The sequence below is a fragment of the Papio anubis genome, chromosome 4 (genome assembly GCF_008728515.1).
Source record: "Papio anubis isolate 15944 chromosome 4, Panubis1.0, whole genome shotgun sequence".
Classification (NCBI taxonomy): Eukaryota; Metazoa; Chordata; class Mammalia; order Primates; family Cercopithecidae; genus Papio; species Papio anubis.
Window position 1 is genome coordinate 18,596,773 of NC_044979.1, and position 18,613 is coordinate 18,615,385.

General features: G+C 44.6%; 2 protein-coding genes across 7 annotated transcripts in view; one reads left to right on the forward strand and one right to left on the reverse strand.

Moving 5' to 3' along the window:
* Nucleotides 1–18,613, forward strand: part of PARP12 (poly(ADP-ribose) polymerase family member 12) — a 39,899-nt gene that overhangs the window by 13,468 nt on the left and 7,818 nt on the right. Inside the window, exons 5-8 of one of the 3 annotated variants that reach the window (XM_003896676.5) lie at nucleotides 3,355–3,478; nucleotides 8,471–8,666; nucleotides 12,394–12,535; nucleotides 15,789–15,885. In XM_003896676.5, coding sequence (XP_003896725.1) covers nucleotides 3,355–3,478; nucleotides 8,471–8,666; nucleotides 12,394–12,535; nucleotides 15,789–15,885 — 559 coding nt within the window. The remainder of the gene's footprint in view (nucleotides 1–3,354; nucleotides 3,479–8,470; nucleotides 8,667–12,393; nucleotides 12,536–15,788; nucleotides 15,886–18,613) is intronic. The other 2 variants (XM_021936331.2, XM_031665110.1) reach the window with 2 other exon arrangements.
* TBXAS1 (thromboxane A synthase 1) overlaps nucleotides 16,045–18,613 on the reverse strand; it is a 213,263-nt gene continuing 210,694 nt past the window's right edge. For all 4 annotated transcript variants that reach the window (XM_031665114.1, XM_031665111.1, XM_031665112.1 and 1 more), the window contains one exon: nucleotides 16,045–16,418. In XM_031665114.1, coding sequence (XP_031520974.1) covers nucleotides 16,221–16,418 — 198 coding nt within the window. In that variant the 3' untranslated portion in view covers nucleotides 16,045–16,220. The remainder of the gene's footprint in view (nucleotides 16,419–18,613) is intronic.

Genomic DNA, 18,613 nt, shown 5'->3' on the forward strand with positions numbered 1-18,613 from the left:
TGGATTTATTCTTCTCTCTGGCCTGTTATTTCAAGGACTATAGGGAGGAATTGCTGGGTGGATATGGTATTTTGTCTGCCAAATTGATTTGATTTCTATGACTCACCTCCTAGAAAGCCCCTGGAATGCCAAAGTGAGGTAGGGAACTTTAGAAGTAGGGAAAAGAAGTTGAGAAAGGGGACAGGAAGACCAGGACAAGGGAAGGGACCTTATGTCTCTACCGCTGTGCTGGGACTAGGCTCTCACCAGCTGCTGTGGCTGCAGTGCCTTACGTGGTGCCTCCTGTCCTGGGCACCTTCCAGCTGTGAACAGTGTGGTCTGTAGCTCAACTTTGATTCAGAACGGAAGCCTCAGGCCTGCTGTTTGATTGTAGTGCCTTCCCCTGGCCCCCATGTCCTTCCTGAGGAAGCATCAGCCTGGAGGGCCCTATGGAGCGCACCTACCCCAGGATGTGCCTGCTTGCAGGGAGAGCCTGTCTCAGGCTGTCCATAGTACACCTGTGCCTGGGTAGTTAAAGCATTTGAATACTGGGATGCCCTGGGGAGACCTTCTGCTCTCATCGCTGATCATTTCCTCTAGTGCCTTTCAGGGAGGGAACAGGAACTCGTTGGTCATGACCTTGGACCATATCTATTTTTATCTTCCGTGGCCCAGCCCCTTAATTATCTGTTGTATACACACCTGGTTGAGAGAGTCCAAGAGGTTCTCTGACCTAGTGAGATGTCCATGTTCAAACTGGACAAGTTAGTCCCTGGTGTGGCTGTGTCCAGCCTTGTTGAACTCAGAGGAGTTTCCTTGCTTGGGTGTCCCCACCCTGTTCCCTCAGTCCTCTCAGCCTGGCACTCTCTTCTGCCCTGTCTGCTCGGCCCAGTACCTGGTCTGTGACAAGCCCAGGCACCCTCCCATCCTCCTCCGTGGTACTTCCCCCACTATGGTGCTTTTGCAGAGCCTGGGAAAGAAGTGGCATTGAGATGTGCCTGAAAGAATGCACATGATTTTAGAAAATTTTAATTTTTTTCAAGTATCAAATTAGCTAGTTTCATTATTATTTTGAAATACGAATTAAAAATGTACAAAGGACACTCAGTAAGAAATAAGTCCCCCTCACACCAGTTTTCTCTAGAACTCAAGTTCCCTCCAAGAAACAGCTGTAATTATCCATTCCTTGAATATCCTCCCATCGAGACTTTATACATGTACAAGGGTATGTGTCTGTTCAGTTTCCTTCTTACACATGCACGCTATAATGGCGTTCTACCTTTTTCACTTAATTAGATGTGTAATTTTTGGAATGTATTATATCTTCTTGTGGTTCAAAGTTCAAAACATGCCAAAATGACAGAAGTCTTTGCTCATAACTTTGTCTCCAGCTACCAAGTTCCCTCTACAAGAAATAATTTGTGCATATGTGTGTGTTTGGTCAGAATATCCCTAATCTTATTTTTTTTCTATTTTTTACCCAAATAGAGGCATTCTGTACCTTGTTCTCTATCTTTCCGCCTTAGAGCAGATATCTTGGAGGTAGCCAGCTGCATGTCACAGTGCAAAGAGCATCTCATTCTTTTTCTCTCCTTTCTCCCTGTCCTCTCCTGACACTCCTCTGTGTGGTTGTAGCCGAACCTCACATAGGCTGTTGACAGGCAGGGAGAGGGTGTGGGTGGCGTTCCAGGTGGTGGCAGGCACCAGCAAAGGCAGGGCAGGCAGCGTGTGCTTGGAGTGATGAGAGAAGTGAGTATCTGGCTGCCCAAGAGGAACATGGGGTTGGTGAGGGGAGTAGCTCACTGGAACCCATAGGTCTGGGCCGTTGTGTGGATGTTGGTGGGAGTGTGTCAAGGAAGGAGTGAGCATGTTGTTAGCCAGAAGAAGCAAGGAGCCTGTAACCATGCCGCTGACCTCCCTTCAGTTGCACATATTGGGTTGGGTTGGATTTCTGGTAGAGATGAATCTGGCTCCATCTTTGCTGTGAAATCTGCCCACCCACCTGCCCCGTGGAGAGTGATATTGAGGAGTCAGACTGCCCCCTGCAGTGATGAGACCTTTGACCTTCTCATGATCAGCTTCTTACTCTCATTAAATAAAATTCATAGGCCGGGCGCGGTGGCTCAAGCCTGTAATCCCAGCACTTTGGGAGCCTGAGACGGGCGGATTACGAGGTCAGGAGATCGAGACCATCCTGGCTAACATGGTGAAACCCCGTCTCTACTAAAAAATACAAAAAAACTAGCCGGGCGAGGTGACAGGCGCCTGTAGTCCCAGCTACTCGGGAGGCTGAGGCAGGAGAATGGCATAAACCCGGGAGGCGGAGCTTGCAGTGAGCTGAGATCTGGCCACTGCACTCCAGCCCGGACAACAGAGCGAGACTCCATCTCAAAAAAATAAATAAATAAAAATAAAATTCATAGATGATATAAACCATCAACATACATATTTCTAAAAAATTGCTAGGTGTAGTGGCTCACGCTTGTAATCCCAACACTTAGGGAGGCCAAAATGGGTGGATCACTTGAGGCCAGAAGTTCGAGACTAGCCTGGCCAACATGGTGAAACCTTGTCTCTACAAAAAATACAAAAATTAGCTGTGTGGTGGTGCACACCTGTAATCCCAGCTAGGAGGCTGAGATGGGAGGATCACCTGAGCCTGGGAGGTTGAGGCTGCAGTGAGCCGTGATTGTGCTACTGCACCCGAGCCTGGGTGACAGAGTGAGACCCTGTCTCCAAAAAAAAGAATAAAAATATAGTAAGGTCCTGTTAAAAAGTGAGGCATAAAGAAGGAAGATGTATGTCTTAGTTCATTTTCTGTTGCTTATAACAGAATACCTGAAACTGGATAATTTATAAAGAAAAGGAATTTATGTCTTACCTTTATGGAGGCTGAGAAATCCAGGGTTAAGGGCCTGTATCTGAGGAGTGCCTTCTTGCTGGTGGGGACTGCAGAGTCCTGAGGTGCTGCAGGGCATCACATGGCAAGGGGGCTGACCATGCTAGCTCAGGTCTCGCTTCCTCTTATAAAGCCAGCAGTTCCACTCTCATGATAACCCATACACCCATTAATCCATTCATCTATGACCCAGTCACTTCTTAAAGGCCTTACTGCTCAATACTATCACATTGGCGATTAAGTTGTAACGTGAGTTTTAGAAGGGACATTTAAATCATAGTAATGTATATAATAAAATACAAAAAGTGTTTCCATATCTAAATGCTCAGGCACGCCTGCACTGAAAAAACAGACTCCACCACACATTTTCAGAATGTTCCCAGGTCAGCGGGCAGCACCACACCTGTTGACAACCACAAGGCTAGGGCATGCTGCGTATCGCCAAGCTATCTTACTCCTTTATGTTTTTATTTCAGATAAGTGCCATAGAGTTCATTTCCATTTGCCATATCGATGGCAATTCTTGGATAGAGGCAAATGGAAGGATTTGGACAAAATGGAACTTATCGAAGAGGCATATTGCAATCCCAAAATAGACAGGTAGGAAATATGTCTCTTATCTCTGTTTTGTGCCTGGGCTTCTGTGTGCGGTGAAGCAAGTTTAGCTTAAACAGCAGTGTTTAGTTTTGATAACCCTTGCGCGCATGTGTGGCTGTCAAACACACTCTCTCCCTCTCTCTGAGCAGCCTAGTCTGGAGGTAGAAGCTGGGCTGGAATTGGAAGTCAGCGTTCGTACTGGCAGTTTAGTGGCTTTGTTCTCCCACCTCCCTCTCCTTTCAGACAGGAGCAATGGGGAAAGGAGAAGATGCTACCAAGACCAAGTATTAAGTTCTCAATTATTTGGTGCTGGGATTGATCGTGTACATCTATACTCATTATTACAGAAAAGCGAGAGGTGATTATTTCTGTTTGTGAAATTTTAGCCTTTGGCCTATACAGCCATACCGCTGAACTGCTGTTTATGGTTTAATCTTTAACTTTTTTTTTCCTAAGCATGTCCTAGTATTTTCCTTCAGTCAATTCAGAGTAAACAGGGAATTCCTGGATAGGCTTCTTTGCAAATACTTAACATATTTTGCATTGAACTTGCTGAAATATGTTGCCAAGAAGAGAATTTGAGCCTACTTTTTGAGTGTATAAAATAAATTTCCACTTAGAGTGCAATTATGTGCAAATTGCTATTGGTAAAGTATGTGAAACCAATTACTCCTGTTAGGAGGATTAAACGGCTCACATACCACCGCAGTCTTTCTTTTTGAGGCAAAACTTACACACAGCGAAGAGCCCAGATTTTAAGCATACAGTTCATTGAGTTTTGACAAATGCATACGCTTGTGTAGCCAGCATTCTGATTGAGATACGGATCGTTTTCCTCACCCCATCTCCTTCTAGTCAGTGCCCACTCCCATCATTCACCACTGTTCTGACCTCTGTCACCATAGATCTCTGTCTTGCCTGTTCTTGAACCTCATATAAATAGAACTGCATGGTATGTACTGTTGTGTCTGGCCTCTTTCACTCAAATTCTCTACCCTCCAAATGAGCAGACTGCAAGGTCAGACACTTCCTGGCAGAGGAAGCACAAATGGCCAATTACATGTGGATCTGGATTTTTTTCTGCCACTCATTATAATTGTCACTGTGACCTGCTTTTTGTATATTTCTTTTCTCTTTCTGATCTTCTCTTAGATTTGTTTTCCTCATTTGGTTTTCTACCTTTACTAGTTTGGACGTCATAGACTGAATTTTTATTTTTTCAGTGGCTGCCCTGGAAATCTAAACAAACTCTTTATCTTAACAGACTTTTAGCTGAGCTTAAGCCAAGCAGTGCCTTTTTATCATTCTGTCAAACAATGAAAGAACCTTGGAATGAAATTCTGACTAGTTTCATTCAAACTTATTTACTAATTATGTAAATTTGGCCAGATTACTTAATCTCATTTTACTTCAGTTTTACTACATGTTAAGTAGACAAAATAATAGTTTCTACATCATAAGGTTATTTTGAGAATTAAATGAGTTAATATACATAAAACACTCAGAACAGTGTCAGGCACATAAGTTGTGGGTCGAGCACAGCAGCTCACACCTGTTATCCCAGTGCTTTGGGAGGCTGAAGTGGGAGGATTGCTAGAGGCTAGGAATATACGACTAGCTTGGGCAACATAGAGAGACCCTGTCTCTACAAAATTTTTTTTAAAAAATTGAGCCTGGTGGCGCATGCCTGTAGTCCCAGCTACTCAGGAAGCTGCAGAGGGAGCACCATTTGAGCCCAGGAGTTTGAGGCTGCAGTGAGCTATGATTGTGTCACGACACTCCAGTCTGGGTGACAGAGCTAGATCTTGTCTCTATTTAAAAAAAAAAAAAATGCACTGTATGTGTTGCTGCTGTAATATTTTTAATCCCAGAGGTTAGAAATTCGTACTGTTTTAGGCAGTCAGTATTTGTTTAAGTTTACACAATTATCATTTTGTTTCTTACTCACTATTCCTTTGCTCACACTTTTCCTTGTTTATCATTTTCCTTCTTTAAGTTTTTCTGTTGGAGGTTGCTTTAGTGAGAGTCTGGAGGTAATTGTGTATTTTGTTAGTCTGAAAGAGTTTTTATTCCCTTCTCGTTCTTGAAAGATAGTTTTACTGGGTATTTTCCCCTCAACTCTTCAAAGACAATTTCATTGTTGTCTGCATTCCATTTCTTCTACTTAGAAGTTAGCTATCAGCCTAAATTGCGGTGGTATTAGTTCACTTCTTAGGGCTGCTGTAACAAATTATCATGAACTTGATGGCTTCAAACAATAGAAATTTATTTTCTCACAGTTCTGGAGGCTGGAAGTCCAAACTGAAGGTGTTGGCAGGGCCTTGCTCTGTCTGAAGGCTTTACAGGAGGATCCTTTCTTGCCTCCTCCAGGATTCTGATGCTTAGAAATCCTTGGCATGCTTTGGCTTGTAGACGCATCACTCCAATCTTGGCTTCCATTGTCCCAGGCATTTTTCCCACGTGTCTGTGTTCAAATTTCCCTCGTCTTAAAAGGACATAAGTTTTGGATTAAGGCCCACCGGAATCCAATATGACCTCATCTTAACTTTATATCTACCAAGACCCTATTTCCAAATAAGATCACATTCACAGATACCAGGGGTTAGACCTTCACCATACCTTCTTGGGGACACAATTCAATCCAGTATAGTAGATAGTCTATTTTTTCTTTCTGGCTGCTTTTAATATCTTGTCATTCTTTGTTGCTGTGCAGTTTCACTAAGATCTGTATGTGGATTTAAAAAAATTTATGCTACTCATATTTTGCTGTGCTTTCTGATTTCTTCAGCCGTGATCTCCTTAAGTATTCCTTCTCTGGAATTCTCATTAGATATATGGTGAGGTCTTCTCACTTCATCTTTTATGTCTTCTAACTTCTCTTTTATTCTCTTTCTAAATTCTGCCACATTTCTTCCCCTCACGCTGTCAGTTCATTAGTTCAGCCTCTTCTGAGATGCAGTGTGTTCCATCGAAGTATGATTTTAAAATTTCAATTAAAATTTCTAAGGCTGGGAGCAGTGGCTAACGCCTGTAATCCCAACACTTTGGGAGGCTGAGGAGGGTGGATGGCTTGAGGCCAGGAGTTTGAGACCAGCCTGGCCAACATGGTGAAAATCTGTCTGCATTAAAAAAATACAAAAATTAGCTGAGTATGGTGGTGCATGCCTGTAATCCCAGCTACTCCTTGGGAAGGTGAGGCAGGAGAATCGCTTGAATCTGGGAGGTGGAGATCACGGTGAGCTGAGATCATGCCACTGCACTCCAGCCTGGGTGACAGGGTGAGACTCTGTCTCAAAAATAAATAAATAAATAATAAATAATAATAAAAAAGGAAAAGAAAAACGTTTTGGAGGGAGTGGAGGAGAAAGAAAAAAATAGTGAATAGTAAAAGTTCTGGTTTTTTTCCCTTAAATTTACCCAGTTAATTTTTATAGTATCTTGATTCTTAACTCATACTTTTGATGCTCAATTCCTTTTTAAAAAACACATCATGTATATCTGCATCTGAGAATCCTAATGTTTTTAATTCAAGGTGGTCTGATTTTGTTTTTGCTAACTTTTGCTCATAGTGTCTTTGTTTCCATGTTTTGTGATTGATTTTGAGCTCATGTTTGATGGAAATTTATTTGGAAATTCTTTTTTTTTTTTTGAGATGGAGTCTCGCTCTGTTGCCCACGCTGGAGCGCAGTGGTGTGGTCTTGGCTCACTGCAGGCTCCACCTCCTGGGTTCATGCCATTTTCCTGCCTCAGCCTCCCGAGTAGCTGGGACTAGAGGCACGTGCCACCACTTCCGGCTAATTTTTTATATTTTTAGTAGAGACAGAGTTTCATCGTGTTAGCCAGGATGATCTTGATCTCCTGACCTCGTGATCCACCCACCTCGGCCTCCCAAAGTGCTGGGATTACAGGCATGAGCCACCGTGCCCAGCCTGGAAATGCTTTTGAGGCCTGAGTTGAAGGTGAATTCCTCCACAGGGGATTTGCGTTTGCTTCTCTGAGAACTGCTACTCTGGATCTTCTTTGCAGCTAATTCTCACAAAATGTGAATCATCCTAAAACTTCTGTGAGGCTTGAGTGGTTTATGAGTTCTCAGAGGAGTTTTTTCCTCCTTTATCTATAACCAACATTAATACAGGCAGGTTTCCTTGCCAGATGTCTTTGCAAGGCAAGTCCCCTCTCCAGTCCCCCTTTACTAAGGTGGGTCATCTTTTAGGTTCCTGGTTTTATGCAGAAGTATCTCTTTTGAGATTCAGCCTTCTGCCTTACTCAGATCCTACATTTTTTTCCTGTTTCCCCTTTGCGGCCAAAGCCCAGGCTCTCTGTCATTACTCATCGACACTACCCTGGGATAGCTGCTGGCTCTTGCCCTCCCCTCCGCTCTCCAGTTTCGTACCTTCCTTTGGTCTTTAGGCAGTACTACGTTTAGAAAGGGAGCGCATCTTGGTGGCTCAGGTGCAGGCTGTGCAGCCCACGTGAAAGCCCAGCTCACCCGCTGACTAGCTATTTGTCCTTGAATGGGTTTCTTCACCTTCCTGAGCTTCTGTTTTCCCGTCTGTGAAGTGGAGATAATAGTCTCACTCAACCTCATAGGGTTGTGGAAATGTCATCGCCTAATACATGTAAAGTGCTTAATGCAAGGTCTGGCTCACACAGTAAACAGTATGTGTTAGCTATTGTTAGTTTTGGCTTCTAAGCACTTCCCTTTCTTGCCAGCTCAGCAGTGCATTTTAAAAAATAATGTTTTCACCAACGTCTTCTGCATTTTGTACTGAGAGGAATTTTCATTGTAACTAGTCTCCCACATTATCTTGATTTTGATATTTTTATACCTCAAAACCGATCTGAAAAAGCAGTTTCCCCTACCTCTGGAAACTTTTTTAAAAATACGCATGTCACATTTACTATTTGCATCTCCCAGCTGTATGTTCTCAAGCTGAGGGACCTGTGTCTGCTTGGCTGGTGGGATTTTCAGTGTGCTGCTGTTTTCTTTTGTAGGATCCTGTGCTCTGAGTCAGCCAATACCTTTCACTCTGATTGTCTGAACTTTAACGCCATGACTTATGGTGCTACCCAGGCTCGCCGCCTCTCCACAGCCTCCGCTGTCACCAAACCTCCACACTTCATCCTCACCACTGACTGGATTTGGTACTGGAGTGATGAGTTTGGTTCTTGGCAGGAATATGGAAGACAGGTAAGTGTGATGGAAAGAGGGTGTTTTGTCCTGAGGATCCATAAGAGAGGAGCCAAGTAAAAGCCCCCATATTGTTGCCAGGGGCATTCTTAAGAGAGCTGAGGATCCCCAGGTCCCAGTGTGACTCACTTGCTTTGGGAGAGTTATGGCGAAACTAGATAATTTGGAATTTATTTGTATGAGCTTTCCTCTTTGAAGAGATTCCATCTGTTGGCTCATGAGAACTGAATGACAGATTTGTAGTGAGATCAAGTTTCTTCATTGGTTTTATTAAATGGGATAGAAAGATGCTTCTCTTGTTGAACAGGTAACTTAACCCCAGAGCTGGTGCCTATGTGTGCAAGTGTGTTTGTGTAGCTGTGGTATAGAAGTAAAGGCTTTTCAAACCGGTTGTCTGCCATTTCTGCAACTTTACAGAAGGTAGGCAAATATAAGAAAATTGATTTACACCATGTGTAGATTTTGAATCCAAGCCAAATAACAAAAACTAGCTGCTGTCAATTATTCGCAGGTGTCTGTAGATGAGTCAGATTAAAGGGAGTCCCCTGGTCACTTATAGAAGTACAAATTTAGGCCGGGCATGGTGGCTCATGCCTATAATCCCAGCACTTTGGGAGGCCAAGACGGGCAGATCACTTGTGGTGATCTGGCCAACATGGCAAAACCCTGTCTCTACTAAAAATACAAAAATTGGCCAGGTGTAGTGACACACGCCTGTGGTCCCAGCTACTTGGGAAACTGAGATATGAATGAGAATCACTTGAACCTGGGAGGCAGAGGTTGCAGTGAGCAGAGGTCGCACCACTGTACTCCAGCCCGGGCGAAAGCGAGATTCTGTCTCAAAAGAAGTACAAGTTTAGGGAAGGCACCATTGATAAAGAACACCCCCTCCAAAATGAAAATTGATAGGTATTTTGCACTCTTCTGAGTTTTAAGAGGCTATATTAAAGCTTTAATTTCTTATTCTTAACTGCACTCAGAATGCGCTTTTCCTCTGGTCATCCTCTAATGTGAGCTCCATGAGGGCAGGGACTGTTGTCTTTCTTTCGCCCCATTGTATCCTGTGTGTGGAATGATGCATAGCCGGTCCTCAGGAAATAGACATTGGCTGATGGAAGGAGGAGGGTGTTGCTGACAGTGTCTCGTTGGTCAGCTGGAGATGGTCATTCTCAGCCATGGCCTTGCTGCCTTGCATTCCTTCCCTTCCTCTCTGCTCACCTCCTCCCCTCTTGCCGGCACCAGCCTCTCCTTGCTTGCTGCTCTGCCCTGCCTGCCTTTCCCACCTGTCTCCCTCCCATCATGGGCGGCCTGGGACTCTCTCTGACCTGCCCTGTGGGCCTCATCCAGATCAGCTCTCTGGGTTTGGTCAGGAGTGTGAGGGGAAGAGGCGGTGGCATGAAGAGGACGGGGAGAGGATGACTGTCCTGTCACGCTCCAGGAATCCCGGCTCCTTGAGATGGAGGGACAGATGGCAGGTGCAACACACTTAGCAGATGTGACCATCACTTTCATTTTGTTTGGCGATCTGTCCGGCTTCTTGGGGGAGACCCCTGGTTGGTGAATGAGATGACACAGGGGCAACCCATGCAAAAGTAGGGTTCCCTGGTGGTGTCTCATCACAGCTTTAGGGGTTGGGGCCGTTCTCCTCCTGTCAGCCAACACGGAGCATGCCCCTTTCTCTCCTGTGCTCCTCCTCCTTTATGGCAGTGCAGAAACTCATGGCGAGCAGTTTGAGAATCTCTGGGGACGAACCGTGTGGATGTTATTGATATGCCACGTGCTAGTGGGGGCGTAGAAACACGTGTAGGCTTGGTGGCTTCAGGCTGGACAGCCTAGGATGATCTGGTTTTTCTCATCCTCCCTTTCCTACACGTTTCTGATGTAACCCCACATTTAGGTTTCTTTTTTAGTTTTCTGCTAATTGCCACTTCAAAACAGTTTTCTCTTGATTCCCAGAAAAGCTAAGTTTTTTCTGTCTGAGCTCAAGAAGTACTCCAACATTTCATGTCAAAATCAGACACCTGCTGGTCCTGCCACAGGACATGTGGGAATCTGTCATTCCTTCTACATCTCACTGGTGCCTCCAGGTGCTAAACCCAGACCTTTCGCAGCTTAACACATAATATGGCTGCCATCGTTGGTTTCTTCTTCCAAACCTCCCACTGAGGGCAAAATAACTTTACTTTTTGCTTTATGCTCATCCACCTGCATCTTCCCTCCCACTGTGACCACTCATCTGCAGGGATTTTGACTGGAGGCCTGGGGTGGGGGCAGGGCGCCTGCATCTGACTGCTGCTTCTCCTCTCTGTTTCCCTGATTCAGAGCTTCATTTTCTCAGGCCCAAAGGGAAGGGATTGTTTTCTTTTCCTTTCCCCTTGTTGTCAGAAAGGGATTTTTATATCACGTCCTCTTCCTCCCTGACTCTAGTTTAGTGGCTTAGTTTTGAAGGAGGACAGAGTTCAGAGAAACTTAGGCACCACTATGAGACTGTAAACTAGGAGGCTGCTTTGCAAACCATTATACCTTGTAACACCCGCCCCTCGTGGTTCTCGTGATTGTCATCCCTCGGGCTTGGGCCTTGACTCAGGTGTCTTTTTCTTCCAAGAAACCTTTGCTGGGTCTCACCCTTCCTTGGTCATTCTTAGTTACCCCTCTCAGCATCTAGAGCACCTGTGAGACCTGTGTGGGACCTTGTGCTTGAGGCTTTGAAACATCTGCGTACTCTTTGTTCCCCTCCTCCAGTTGCCCAGAGGCATGGGTGAATCTCGTCTCACTCATTATTCTGTTAATAACACCTGAAGCTTGTGACCTAGGAGGACTAGGATGGTAGCAGTAGGGGGAGCAGGAAAATTGACAGGGACAGAGGGAGTTAGTTGGTTATAGGTTCAATAACTTTAATTTTAGTTGTCAATGTAATGTCAAATTTAATAAGAACAGTGAGGATAATAGTAACATTTGTTGAGTATGTTTTGTTCTGGGCACTGTGCTAAGTGCTCTGCATGCCTTATTTAAATGGTTTCTCCAGTCCTGTGAGGATGATACGGTCCTGTTGTGTAAAGGGATGAATGTGGCCTAAGTACTATTATTCGTGTTATAAGCTTGAGATAACGGAGGCTCAGGGAGGTTAAAATAACTGGCCAAAGTTACAGAGCCAGCAGGTTTGGGAGCCAGAATTCAAACTCAGTCCATCCCAAGCTATGAGATTTCCTGTAGGTAATTGTGGAAGAATAGGGATTGAAATGGATAATTAAAAAAATAGATGAAAGCTCCTAGGGACCGGAAAAACAAAACCTCTAGGAAGAGGCCTGAGCTCTGATTAAAGGATGGTTGGAACATGATAGACGGCTAAGAGCAGCCTGGCTTGTGCTGTCCAGTCAAGCAGCACTTGAGAAGTCACTGTTGCTGTTCTGCTGGCATTTGAGTGGCTGTCGCGTCCTCTGTCCTAGGTGACTTGAGTGCCCTCCTCTCCATTGCGCCCATCCCTGTCATCCTGCTCAGCAGGACCCATATTTACTGCCTTGTTTTTGCTAGGGCGGCTTCAGGAGAGAGTCATGTTGCCTCTGTTCTGTGCCTCTCTCTCCTGCCATACCATGCGCCCTGGCCTCCCTCTTCCCCACCACAGGACTGTCCGCCGTGAGCGTCTCTGAAATGTGGCTTGGGTGCCACCAGCGTCTTTCCTTATCACGCAGTTTCTTGCCTTCATAAAGTGTCTGGCTTTCCATCGCAGGGCACAGCGCACCCTGTGACCACTGTCAGCAGTAGCGACGTGGAGAAGGCCTACCTGGCCTACTGCACACCGGGGTCTGACGGCCAGGCAGCCACCTTGAAGTTCCAGGCCGGAAAGCACAACTACGAGTTAGATTTCAAAGGTATCCTGTGCCCCTGCCCTCGCCCAGCAGAGCCTACGTGTGTTGGCTCTGTCCCTACACCTTAACCCTGGAGGAGCCATGTGCACATACTGGGGGCCCGGGTAGGTACAGGAAAGAAAAGCAAGGTATGCCTGTGTAGAAGGGGAGACAGACCTGGAAACAGATGACACTGGCCCTGTGCAGTGGAGGAAGAGCTGCATCGAGAGTGTGAGGAGAATGGACTCCAGGAGAGGCAGGAGCCCCAAGTGTGGAGGACAAGCAGGGTCAGCATGCATGCAGGGTGGTTGTCCTGCTGTGCCCAAGGACTAGCTTGAGTCCCTGACAGGTGTCCGAGGAGCTCCGTCGTGCAGTGTCTGCCTTTTCACTCCCTGCTGCAGCAGTGCTGCTGTCATCTTTTTTTTTGAGACAGAGTCTCACTCTGTCACCCAGCCTGGAGTGCAATGGCGTGATCTCGGCTTACTGCAACCTCTGCCTCCTGGGTTCAAGTGATTCTTGTGCTTCAGCCTCCTGAGTACTTACAGGCATGAGCCACCACACCTGGCTAATTTTTTGTATTTTTAGTAGAGACAGGGTTTCATCATGTTGGCTAGGCTGGTCTTGAATTCCTGTCCTCAAGTGATCTACACCCCTCAGCTTCCCAATGTGCTGGGATTTCAGGCGTGAGCCACCGCGCCCAGCCTGTTGCCATCTTTTCTGTAGGCAACTTTGGAATTGATGGGTTTAATGGATGGTAGGACACAGAGTAATTAAAAGTCCCTGGGAAGCAGATTTTCATGCACTTATGGTTTCCTGAGGCTGGGGCTGAAATGTTTCTTCCTGGTTGCCTTACAGACAGAAATAGGCCACCCTTTGGCCAGTTCCTCCAAGCAGCTGATTTGTGAGAATTTTTTTTCAGTTTTAATTTTGCTGTAGTTTCTCTTAAGCCATTTCCACATGAGTGTATTGGTCCCGCTTTATTCAGTTCTGTTTTGCCTGTATTTCACATTTTAAACTCCGAGTCCTTCTGAATGTTCAGCATTTTATAAGGGAGTAAGTGGGCCTTCCTTTAAACACGGGTTATGGTTTTCTTTATTTTTGTAGACCTTTATTCTATGTGGAGTATAGCAAAGTGTCTGGTGAATTATCCTGAAACCACTTTGGCTGTCTGTTTCTGGCCTTGGTTTTGCTTCTGGTTTTGTGGCACTTGTGGTTTTGCTTAGGGTAAATCACTGCCCCCTTAACATGCCCTTACAGAGAAGTTCTCCTCTAGAGTGCGAACTGCCTCTGCTCTGCTGGATAGTGCCAGCCACATGTGGTCTGGTTTGCTTTCCATAGCCTGACACACACCAGTGCATGAAAGGGGACAGTGAGAACATAGAAGTTAATCAAATCAGGACTGCCCTAGAGGTCGGGACTGTGTGGAAAGCACACATCTAACTGCTGCTGACAGCAGTCTGGAATATTTCTTTTAAATATCTGGAAAATATCAAAACAGATATATCAGAAATGTCAGATACCACCTTTATCATTCCCAACCTAGGCCACACCCTGGGGACATAACAGAACCTCATGATAGGGATGGGAAAGAGCACACACGTGCAGTTGATAGTTCCTGCAGACTGACCGAAGCCCTTTGAGTGGGGACAATTTGTCTTCTTCCTCTTCTTCTTTCTCCTCCCCCTTCTCGCCCTTCTCCCCCTCCTCCCCCTCCTTCCCCTTCTTCCCCTCCCCCTTCTCCTTTCCCCTCTTCTCCTTCCCGCTCTTCTTCTAACAGTATCCACAAAAGAAGCTTGAGATGAATTGACTTCTTCCCCTACAACTTCACTACTGAGTATAAAGCAAGTCTCAAAGCAGACTGCCACACACATTAGGAAGCAAGTGCACTTAAAACACACACAAAATAGCCCAAGTGAGTTGTTCTGAAGGTTTAGGGATGATTCAGTTCTGCCCTTTTAGGGACTCTTGTCGTAAATGATTCACTCAAGGCAAATGGCAGTATTCCAGAGGCAGAATTCTAGCATCCTGTTAGGTGGTGTCAGACGGGGCAGAATCCCCCAAAGACAGGCTGTAGCCTAGGGTATCCTCTGGAATGGCAAGTTAGGGAAAAGGCCTCACTTTACTCTGTCCGTAGAAGGGTAGGGAATGTGTCTGACACGTTTAGCCCATCCACATATCTTGGCTCACTTTTAATTTCACCAGTGAAAGCCATTTAAGTTTCATCGCAGAGGGCCAGTAGGCCAGTAACACCCATTTAAATATGCCAGTGAGAATGGTCTTGATGGGCGGCTGAGTGGTGGGAAACAGAAGGGGTCATGGTTGCTGCATCTGGATCATGGGCTCTGAATGAGAATGTGGGTGGCCCTCCAGGAATGGTGACCATCTCAGCTGCAACCTAAGAGGCACACACTTGGATAACTATACAGTTTATGCTCAAGTGCAGTAAGGCTAATTTTGGACATCTATAATTTTTAATATTAAAATGTTTTGTAAGTGAAAATAAAATTAGCTGGGCATGGTGTCACACACCTGTAGTTCCAGCTACTTGGGAGGCTGAGGTAGGAGGATTACTTGAGCCGGTGAGTTCAAGGTCTACTTGGGCAACAAAGCACAAGACCCCATCTCTTAAAAAAATAAAATAAATAAATAAAAAAGAAAGGAAGTAAGACTTGAGAGAGTTTTCTTGGCAGGCAGAGACATGACAAACCCTTCTAGGTATTTATTTTTCCACTTGAGGGGCCAGTTCCCCCAACCCCAAATCCTCAGGATGAATATGGGATTCTTGAGGGTGGGGAAGCAAGAAATGTGTTTATTAAAGATATTATTGGTTTAGAAAGGTTGATGAATACTGCCATAGTTTAACTAAAACAAAGTCATAAAACTTACGTTAACTCTCCAGTCCCACTAACTCAAGATGTGGTAGTTTGGTCTCAGGCTGGGCTGAGGCCTTTTTTTAATATCCAAGCTGGGAAAAATTGCCAAGCAAAATAATGGTTTAAACAAGATTGGAAGGAACAATTTAAAAGCACTCATGTATAATTGATATGTCAATTACTAATCATTCCTCTATTCATTAAACCCAGTCTCCTAAGGATACCTATTTTCTTTATGAATATTTGAAATGTGTAAAATTGCCTTATTTTTAACAGACTGATTCTGGGCTTTACACATTTGGGTAAGCTTTCAAATCTGTCTAATTTGTGTTTATAAAACATTGCCATCCTGTGTGTATGTATATGTATATATATATTTTTTCACTGGTTATGTTTTTTTTCAGCATTCATTCAGAAAAACCTGGTCTATGGCACAACTAAAAAGGTTTGCCGCAGACCCAAATATGTGTCTCCCCAGGATGTGACGACCTTGCAAACCTGGTAGGTTGCAGTGGAGGGGGCTTGGTACTTAGGATGTAATCAGCTGGGGTGTGCTCTGCAGCGGCAACAGAAAACCTGCCTCAGACAGCACGCGGGCACTCATTGTCTTGTACAGCGAGGTGCTCTCGCACTCTTATCGTTTGTCTTCTACTGGTTGGACCAGAGTGAGAATTACCCTGTGGGTTGAAGCTTTGTGATGCATAATTAGAAGGCTGCCTGTTGTGATCCGCGATGATTCCCTGGAAAAGACGAACTCTGAAGGCGAGTCTAGGCTTGAAGCCAACCCATCCGTTGGTCTTTTCCATGGAATCATTGAGTCATAGACTTGAATTTTTTTAATGTTGAAATAATGAAATAATGATGGAATTACACCAATAAAAACCTATGTATTTCAGTATTTGAATATCACAGAATACCAAAACTCTAAAGACAGATATTGCAGTCACTAATGGGCGAGCTTCATCAGGATGAGTTTCTTTCAGTCCCAAGATGGCTGCCAGGAGCCACCAGGTTAGCCTGTGGCCTTTGAGCCCCTAGAAGGGAGGAGAGAAACCTGTTATACCAGATGAGGGGAAATTCTTGTGCTTTGCACTGATCAGACCCCATCTCAACCACTGGTGTTATTTTAGGCTTGGGGAGGTGGGATGGGAATGGAACTGAGAGGGAGGGGTCAGTGTTCTCCAAACCACACAGCCACATATTGGAGGAAGGTGGCTTGCATGGTGGAGAGGGACCACAGTGCCCATACAGTTTGGGCTTGCCACAGCCAGTGCTGGGATTTTAGGCGGTGTTGGCTGGTAGCTGGCTGCACCTGCTGTTGGCCTGAGAGGCCTGGCTCGTGTCTATTTCATGGAGAACTGACAATGTCTCTTTTGGTTCTTTTGTTTTGTAAAGCATGCAAAGATAATTTTTAAAAGAGTTTGGTACAAGATAGAGGAGAAAGGTATTATCAGTCCACGAAACTGCCTTGTGAGTCAGACCTAACAAAGTAATTTCCTGGGAATGTGCCTTACTTTTTCCTTTTTAAATTAAAATTTATTTTTGTGTTGGATGCAGTGACTCACACCTGTAATCCCAACACTTCGAGAGGCTGAGGCGGGTAGATTGCTTGAGCCCATGAGTTTGAGACCAGCCTGTGCTCCTGTAGTCCCAGCTACTCAGGAGGCTGAGATGGGAGGGATGTCTGAGCCCGGGGAGGTCGAGGCTGTAGTGTGCCGAGATCCCACCACTGCACTCCAGCCTGGGTGACAGAGTGAGACCCTGTCTCAAAAATAATTATTATTATTGTTTTTGACTGTGTAAAAAACCTTTACGTGATTAAAAGTCAAACCTATATAAAATGGTATTCTCTGTAGTCTGTAACGTTCTCCCTGTTATCTCTGCCCTGTTCCCACTGTGGGTAACATTCGTTTGTGGTTTTTCTTTTTCATGTTTCTCTTTGCAAAAATAAGCATTTGCATACACACATGTGGAAGTATTTTCTTCTCTTCTTGCATGAAAGGGAACATGCTATCTATACTGTTTTATACCCTTTTTTTTTTTCACTTAAAAATAGATCCTGGTAATCACTTTGTTTCAGTTCATTAACTTCCTCAATCTGTTTCTTCTTTCCTGTTCTCCTTAATATGTATGTACCATAGTTTACTTAATATGTCTCCTTTTCATGGATGTTTGTGTTGTTTTCAGTCTTTTGCTATTACAAAGTATAATGCCGTGATGAACCATTTGATGTATGTGCTGTTTCGAATTTTGGAGGTATGGCCTGGTGCAGTGGTGCACACCTATAATCCCAGCACTTTGGGAGGCCAAGATAGAAGGATTGCTTGAGCCCAGGAGTCTGAGACCAACCTGGGCAACATAGTGAGACCCTGTCTCTATTTTTTTTTTTTAATTAAAAAAACCCACAGATTTTGGAGGTATCCTGTTAGATCAGAGTCCTAGAAAGTAAGCCAAGTTCCTTTCCATGGGCTTGAATCATTATGCACACCCACTAGGATGCATGAGATGCCTCAGAGTGAGTTGTCAGGCTCTTGAGCTTCTGCAGTTCTCAGGGGTAAAAGATGGGTCAGTGGACTTGAGTTTGCGTTCTCTTAGGAGTGAGGTTGAATATTATTTCTAACATGTAAGTGCCATTTTTGCTTCTTTTTCTGTGGACTGTTGGTCTTTTATTCATTTTTCTATCAACTTTCTGATATTTTTGTTAAATATCAAGAGCCTTTTATCTATTAGGGAGATTTGCCCTCGTTTTGTTATGTAAATGGCAAATATTTTCTCTTAGTTTGTTGTTTGCCTTTTGACTTTGCCTATGAAGTATTTTACCATAAAGATATATTTCTTATCATTTTAGTTAAATGTATCAGTCTCTTACTGATTCTGGACTTAGAGTTTTGGTTGATTATGACCCTCCTATTTCTGAAAGTCATTTTTTATTCTTTTCCTATACAAAGCCCACCTTAGACAAGGTTTGGAAAAGTCTCTCTGCTTTCTGAGAGTAGATCTCTCTTGTTGTCATTCTAATTTAGTTTTCAGGGGTCCACAAGAAGATGCCAAATGTCCAAACTAAAAGTGATTCAGAGTAAGATCTGAGTGATTTGGGGTCTCCTGTAAGCGGAGTGTCACACACTGTTCACACAGATGAAGAGTTTAGTTCTTCTCTCTGACCCATGTGCCAGCAGCTGGTTGTCATTAACTGCAGCAGCAAGTCTGCTTGGGCCTGCATGGCCAACTG